At 43.3% G+C, this 8,456-nt stretch overlaps 1 protein-coding gene across 1 annotated transcript in view; it reads left to right on the forward strand.

Annotated features, from left to right (window-relative positions):
• MFAP3 (microfibrillar associated protein 3) overlaps positions 1–8,237 on the forward strand; it is a 12,787-nt gene extending 4,550 nt beyond the window's left edge. The window contains exons 2-3 of the mRNA XM_019535266.1: positions 4,043–4,509; positions 5,641–8,237. Coding sequence (XP_019390811.1) covers positions 4,230–4,509; positions 5,641–6,386 — 1,026 coding nt within the window. The 5' untranslated portion in view covers positions 4,043–4,229 and the 3' untranslated portion in view covers positions 6,387–8,237. The remainder of the gene's footprint in view (positions 1–4,042; positions 4,510–5,640) is intronic.
• Positions 8,238–8,456: the final 219 nt, after the last annotated feature.

Raw genomic sequence — 8,456 nt, forward strand, 5'->3', positions numbered from 1 at the left:
GGAACCAGCTTCCAAGGGAAGTGGTGCAGGCTCCTACCCTGGGGGTGTTTAAGAGGAGGTTAGATGCACATCTTGCTGGGGTCGTTTGACCCCAGTACTCTTTCCTGCCATGGCAGGGGGTCAGACTCGATGATCTGCTCAGGTCCCTTCCGACCCTACAAACTATGAAACTAGATATGACCTCCTGAGGTCCCTTCCCACGCTCATTTTGTATAATTCTATTAATGTGCATATCTGCTGGCTATATTAAACCTGTTATTAGTTAAAGTTACATAGGACAGCAAAATCCAGAATAATCCCTCAACAGATTGTAGTCTGCACTTTCAGTTTCGTGGCCAAGAATGAGCTTGCTTTTGGAACTACATTTAGAAATAGCAGCTCAGAAACCAGCCTATAAAATTGAAACATGTAATTTCCTGGTCATATAAATTACATTTCACTGAAACAAGAGTATTGGACGAGGCTTTTTCAAACCGATCTATGCTAGAGGTGGTCAGGCCATGGCAGATCATGGAGGGGATAGGCAGCACCGTACTGGGCAGGGGCAGAGTGCTACTTGAAGAGGGTGCAAAGCTAATTTGTGATGCGCCTGCCAGAAAGTTGCTTCCCTTGATTGTATTCACTCTTTCCCATTCTTTATTTCTGTGCATATTGCATTTAAATTGCAGGTTTTGAAACCATTTAGATTAATTATATGAACTTCCTTCCTTTTCTGTGTCCTTGTGACAAGGTATTTAGCAGAATTTGCAGATTGAATTGGAATCTGACAGGCCACGCCGTGAGTGCTTCTGCCATGGTCTCAAACATGTGACTTCTTGGGCTGTCAGCCATGTACCTTAGCACCCATGCCTGTGTCACCCCAGCCCCCAGCTTGTGAACAAGGCAGATAAAGTCATAAGTCCTAATTCATTTTCTAATTACTCTGCTGCAGAGAACCAACTTGTTCAGCCTCAGCAAGAGGAGGCTGAGGGGTGTCCTGGTGGCTGCTTACAAACTCATTGGGGGAGATCAACAGCAAATAGGTAGAGCCCTCTTCTCCCCAGCACCACTTGGGGTGATAAGGAACAATGGTAATAAGATGATGGAGAACAGGTTTAGGTTGGAGATCAGAAGGCAGTATTTTACAGTTAGCGTGGCCAAAATCTGGAACTCCCTTTTCAGGGAAGTGGTCCTCGCCCCTACTGTGGGCAAATTCAAGAGGAGGTTGGATGATCACCTGTCTGGGGTCTTGTGAACCCAGCATTCATTCCTGCCTGTGGCAGGGGGTCAGGCTAGATGATCTGTTCAGGTCCCTCCGGACCCTAGCTACTATGAAACTTTAACATCCTGGAAAAATACAAGAAAGAAATTGTCCTGTTTAAAACTACGTGATTGAATTTTGCTTAAATTTACCAAAAACGTTCTCTGTTGCTTCACTTTCGTCTGAATTATCAAACAGTCATATTTATTCAAGCAACGAGAACATTACGTCCCCACAAAAAGAAGCAGTATTGAAATGGTCTTATGCATGTTTAAATTTTCATTTCTTTAACAGTGATTAGATCATATTATAGACTAATAATTTTTAAAATGAAAGTCGTTTACCAGTTATGTGAGAACAAGAAATGAATCTCACACTTGTGAAATCCTAACATGATTTATTAATATGTAATCTATTTATATGCAGCTTTAAAAAGCCAAATGTTTTTATATTAATTTACTGGTAAACTGAGATATAGCAAGTTTCAGTCCCAAATGTGTTTTCTCGGAAGGCTTATCAACCACTAAAGAGCAAGTTTTTTAATGGAAGAGCTAATGTTTATTTTATTGTAAAAGCTAAAGGGGCTATACATTAAGGTGCTTCAAAAGTATTAACAAGGCACATAAGCAGTGGAAGTAGGACAACAGTGAGGGAACTAAAGTTGTAAGGGGGGTAATTTCGAAGGAAGAAGAAAAGCTGGATGAAGTGACTCCCGGCAAACAAGTTCAGAGGGATATTCTGCCATGGGTCAAGGAGATGAGAAAAAGCCCAGAAAGCGAGCAAGAAAGCAGGAGCATATGAAAGGGGAGGCGCGGAAGATGGACCCAAATTATTATATGGCCTGGTAGATGCAGACAAGACAAATGGCAAATACACCTCTGTGCCATGTAAGTAGCCTGGCTTATTTCCATTGGGATTTTGGGACTTCAAGTGGAAGGAGTTAATTGAACCAAAATCAGCCTCAGACACAAAGGTAGAGATGGTTCATCAGCAAAGGGCCACTGCCTGGCCAACGGCGGGTTGAAAATACTTGCTGGTTTTGACTTCTGCGGTCGCTATGGCTGAAGCCGTGTGCTGCAGCAGAAAGGGAGCTTGCTACCACTGCTCTTTTTTTTGCAGAAATGCTTTTCCAATGATATCCTTTGTGGAGTGCAGTCAACTCGGAAGCCCTTTTCCTTGTCTTCTGTCCCATGGGAAGCAACTTCTCCTTGGCCATGTGGTGCTAATTGAGTTCTTCCATAGCTGCTGACTTCATCCTAAATGGAAAAAACAGAAGTGAAGTGGGCAGAAGAAAGCATGGGGAGGGAAGACTGGCTCAGCGCCATTAGCTGATCTTAACAAAGAATCAGTATGGTTGCTTAATGGACAGAAATTAGAGATCCCGATTGTTGTAGAGCAAACCACCTTTAATAAAATAATTCCTAGTCTGTACCGTGTATTGTAAGTTAATTTCCTTTTTCCCAAACATACTTAATTCATGTATCCTGCAGGGAGAATTTTAAACCAATTACAATTATAGTAAAAATCCTGTAGTAAAAATAGTTCAATTATAGTGCAACCCAAGGTGCACCGTTACCTAGTAATGCGAAGCCGAAGAGAAAAACATCTCATGCATCGGCGTTCCATACAAAAACATGGGAAGGAATGAATCACCCTTTCCTTTGTGCTGCTCTAGTTGTGAAATACAAACCTATTAGCATTCATTTTTGGTAGAAGAACAGATCGTAAAGTTTCATGCCAGATACTCAACAAGTTATGTAGGATATTCATTAAGAAAACAGGTATTTTAATTTGATCGGGAAGGGTTTTGTAACTGTTTTTTTCATTGCTGTCAAACAGTCTGGAAGAAACCGTGAGTCTAGGAGCACTAAACAGGGCAGAACATTTCTCAAGTCAAGCTTCAAGAAGATTACGTACAAATCTTCAGCCTCACCTTGGTTTGTGAAAACCAGTGTGTTTTGATACTCGATTGAAAAAAGATTCCTTGCAGACAAGAAACATCAAAATGTGTGGTCTATCCTAATGCCATAAAAGAGCCTTGATTTTAAAATGTGTGGGTGTTATCCCTAGGCAAAGCACACATTGATAACACTAGGGCACAGTTTGGTACTTCATGTTTTTCAAGCAATTTGGAAAATGAAAAACAGGATGCAACTGCTGAGTAATACTGGCACAAAGTACAATATTATCCACAGTAAATCAAGTGGATGCAAGTGGGGGTGGATGCTGCCAGTCTAACACCTCTCTCCCTGCCCCCACCCCATGCCAGTGCCACCCCCCTTGTACCCTATATCCCCATCCTCAAAATCCTGGATTCACTCCTGGATAAATGTTAACAGTTCTACAAAATACACTGCAGTTACCTCTAGATGCAGAAGAAGGGGCTAATTGGAACATTACAGCTCTTGGAGGTGTATCTTTTTTAACTGAAAAATATGATTTGATCTTTCCTTTTCCCTCTTCTGTGAAGGCAGTTTTACTTAGTCTGCTATACGCACCAACCACATTCTGACCAAGCTGATAATTGTGCATGTCTGACATGCCGAGCCCTGGCATTTTCCTTGCAGTTGTTCCTGAGATGTGTTATTTTGAATGGGGGAGAAAGTGTACCTCTGAAGTAACTGAAACCCCGATCATGCTAATACTGTCTTACCCTTATTTCTCCGGTGTGAGCAAGCCCAACCCTGACTCCAAACCTTGTAGCAGACGGATGAAATTAGTTTAGTCGGAAATCCTATTTACTGGAAATGAGATTTGAAAATCATGTAAGCTTGATATTAACAAACCTAATTCTTGTTTCAGCTGGATTTCCCTTTTCCATCGTTAATGTTGATGGTACTGCCAGCACACTTGGATCCAGGAAGTTCTCTCTCGGTGAACATTGCAAATCCTGCTCTCAGTTTCAGCTTAATGCAGACAGTTTGATATTATACTTTCTGCTTCCCACTCCAAATTATATGAAAAAGAAAAAAATTGGCTTTAGTCTTCCATGAAGTTCAGTTGTTACCTGTTAGTTTTAATTACTAGCATTGGTCTGCCTGCTGGATTTGCACTGAAAAATGTAACTTTTACCGGGACGACTGTACCTGAGTCTCTCAATGTGTCACTTCATCCGGTCTTGCAAGCCTTGGGAAATTCTCCAGCACATCATGATATCATAGCAAAGGAGGGGACCGGTGCATTAATTGAATGTAATCTCAACATCAGCCAGTATGAATTTATTCTTTGGTACAATTCTAAAGGACATCTTCTCAAGCAAAATGATGAAGGTAAGCTCTCCTCTTCCCTCCTGTACTGAAATGGCTGTCAGGCTCGCGCGTTATCTGGATCTCAACTGTTTGATGCTCTCTGGGAGGTGTTAGCCACATTTCGCAGATTGGGCATTGCAGCCCGGGGAGGCAGAGTCCCGGATCGAGTGCACAGTAGCAGCACCCAGCTCCATGTGTTAAAGTCACAAACCCAAATTAGACGATTAACTTCCCTCTTCAGTGAACGAAGCAGAGTTGGGTGCCTCAGAGGAAGGGCAGATTGTAGTGAAGCAGGACATTTGGCCTGGGAGAGCCAGATTTAAGCACAAGACAATACTTCCTGCCTCGTTTTGAATCTGGGGAGCATCCTTCATTAGGCAGCAACAGGCATGAAATTAGGTGAACTTACAACACGGAGCTACTTGACAGTATTGTCTTTGAGCAGTGCATATTAATTTGGGGGGGATTCATAACTTATGTGCAGCCAAAATAATCTATAGAAGCCATCTGGGAATGAATTGAAAGCAGAGTAATGAGGGGAATGAGTTACAAAAACAAATCTGTTTTCTTCCTAAATTACAAACAGGCAAGAAACAGCCTGTGAAACCCGCCTTTTGTTGTTTTCTTTTTAAAAGAGCTTGGTAACTCGATAAAGAAGCCTCCATTAAAGCAAAGAAGTGGGAACAGAGAGACTCCCGGGTCTGAGGCCAGCTGAGTCTCTTACCGACTGCCTGACCTTTTCCTGTGGGTCACTTGACTTTTGTCTCAGTTAACTCGGATGGAAAATTAGACTTTATAATGATAGAGGACAGCAATTAAACAGAGCGCTGCATGGCAGGGAGAACGTGCTAAACCAATATTAGTGACCTTTTTGCAAAGAATTTGTAATTTATAGGCACATCAGCACAGCATAACGCACCACAACACAGATTGGGATGTTCATTTTCACCTTGGGGGAGAGAAGGAGGTAGACTTGTGGCTTTCCAGATAAGCAAGCGATCAAATGAAATCTCTACCACAGGAGCGGTCGTCGTGGGATCTTTGGACTGTGCTCTGTGTTCCAGCGTGTATCCAGATAAAGTAAGAAGTGCTGGTTGCATTTTTCCTGAATCATCATTTCGTTGCTTTCTTTTGTTTCTTTCCTATCTGTAGGTGGGCGTTGGTTGATCGCCGATAATGTCCTTAACTTCACGCGAGTGACCTTTGATGACCGTGGGCGGTACACGTGTGCAGCCACCAACCATAATGTCACCGCTTACTACACAGTCACTCTGAGGGTTATCTTCACCTCGGGGGACATGAGCATCTACTACATGATTGTATGCCTGGTTGCCTTTGCTATCACCCTCGTTTTAAACATAACTCGCCTGTGTATGATGAGCAGCCACCTCCGCAAGACGGAGAAGGCCATCAATGAGTTCTTCCGGACTGAAGGGGCTGAAAAGCTTCAGAAGGCTTTTGAGATTGCCAAACGCATCCCGATTATCACATCAGCCAAAACGCTGGAGTTGGCCAAAGTCACCCAGTTTAAGACCATGGAATTTGCACGCTACATTGAAGAGCTGGCCAGGAGTGTGCCCCTTCCACCACTCATCCTGAACTGTAGGGCATTCATGGAGGAGATCTTTGAGGCAGTGCGTGTGGATGAGCCTGACGAAGTGGGAGAAGAAATCAAACAGACCCAAGCCCTTAATACGCAAGACGCAATCTGCCCTGTCGACCTGGAGATCAAGCGCAGTAATTCACCGGCGGGGGATTCTGATGACGGCTCCATGAGCGAACAAGGCCAAGAAATAGCAGTCCAGGTGTCGATTCACTTGCAGTCAGAAGTGCAAAGCATTGACACAGCTTCCCATGATAGTGGCCATTTTGCACCTTCTGAGGAAGATGCCTGTTGAATCCAGCTCTGTCGGGTGATGAAAGCTTCCTCATTTCTGTGTGACATCAAGAGAAAGAACTGAAAACAAGAGAGACCAGAATCTGCACAAGGAATAATGACTTTTCCCCAGATTATGAGGTGCCAAAACTAGTACCAAAACACTTGGTATTTTCCTTATTCAATGTTTCTTACTGTTTTAAAGGCTGTCTAGACAAAGCTGTTTGAAATGCACCCTAGCACTGGTTTTCTACTGCTCTGGAAATATTTCAGACAGAGAGCAATGTTTTCTGGTAGCCTCAGTCACTGGATAAGGACTGACCAAGCTAAGCAACATGCCTGCAATAAGATCTTCTCCTTTGTGAACTCTCTCTTCATACATGCAAAGAAACGTGAATGTCTTGATTCGAGTGCGCCCACACCATTGTCATGAGTTGAGTAGCTCGCTCTTCTTGAGTGGCCTCTTGATGTGTGCTGTCCATCAAAACTGAGGCGAGTTTCAGGAAACCTGTTTCATGTAGCATGCTTCATTGTCGCAAAATGTACTGTAATTAGAAGGGGTAGTACAGACTTAGCAGCTGGATTGAATTAACAGTCATCATTTCATAGCAGTTTATGGAATAACCTAGCTCCCCATTTTCCATGATTCTGCTGAAAACCTGCACAAACTGTCAGGGCATGTGGAAGATGAAATGTTGGTTTTGATATAACTGCTCTTTTAAACCTGGTGCTGGGTGCAAAAGCACCTTTGGGTCCATTTTATGGAGCGGGACAGAAAGACAGCACCGCTGTTTATTGTCTCTCCTCTGACTGTATTGACTTGACTCTTTGCACAAAATCCAAAGTATTATGGTGTTTTGGATGTCTCCGCTAGCAAGGGATGACACGAGGGTTACTTACGTCATAAACTAAACCTGAAACAAAATCTCCAGATTGGATGTCTCAGGCAGTTGTTTTGAAGCAATGTGAGTAAGAAAAGAGGAGGGGGAAATGAGAGCCAGGTTCTTAGTTTGGGCAGGATTTGCAGAACGCAGTGGCAGTGGGAGGACAGAAAGGGCCTAGCGGCTCCATCTTCGATGCAGCAGCCCTTTAGGTCCTCTCTCATGCCAAAATAGCAAGGACTACGAGAGACCAGGCATCCTGTCTGCCTGCTGGGTCCTCTCCAGTCCCAAGAGTCTTCTCGGTGCTGCTGATCCAGCCTTTAGGAACCAGGACGCAGGGAAGATCCCGACCACTACTTTCGCTCTTTGGTGCTGATTTTTCCCCCCCTTTTAGCATTTACAAGTTGTATCACTGAGTAGCATTTTATCTCCAGCTGAGATGTAGTATATGTAAGGCTTGTAAGCTCTCCACAAATTAATTTCTTACAAGTACTGGAAGCATATTGCCATATAATTTTTAACAACTTGGCAACATGAGCAACATTTAATTTCCCACAACTCTTTTTGCTTCCTATTATTGAGCCATCACTTGAACTAGTGGTTTCTGGAGGGAACGTTCAGGATTCTTAAGAGGATTTAATGTTACATTTACAGGAGTGGAGGTAGATGACAAACAAGCAAAGTAGTGCTATTTTGCAAGTCAGGGTGTTGTGCAGTAATACGTCCCGGTAATACATGGTGTGAATAAATCACATTCATCACAGTATTCAGGAATGAGAAGCTGAAGTATCCATTTCCATTTTAGAATTATTTTCATGGAAACTTTTAAGCTTAACGCAAGTGACAGTAGGTTTTAACAGAGTGTCTTTACAGAGAGGACTGTCTTTATTAGAAACATAGCAGTTTCCTTGCTGAATCAGGCCACTACATTTTGCAACAAGCATTTACAGTATAAGCTGCCCTAAGTAATAGTTTCTTCATAATTCCCATAGCCAGAGATCAAGTTATGTCCCAGAGCCCAAGATAACATATTTAACGATTTCTTTGCCTCTGTCTTCCTAAGTAGGGACCAGTTCAGCCACCTCCCTGCTGGGCCCCCCTCGGGCCCTGGGAGAGACACGCCTGGGCCAGGGGTTAGCGAGGAGTTAGTTAGGGTACTTCTGGAGAGGCTGGACGTGTTCAAGTCCGCTGGTCCGGACGATCTTCACCCT

Source organism: Crocodylus porosus, unplaced genomic scaffold (genome assembly GCF_001723895.1).
Source record: "Crocodylus porosus isolate Cpor-Errol unplaced genomic scaffold, CroPor_comp1, whole genome shotgun sequence".
Taxonomy (NCBI): domain Eukaryota; kingdom Metazoa; phylum Chordata; order Crocodylia; family Crocodylidae; genus Crocodylus; species Crocodylus porosus.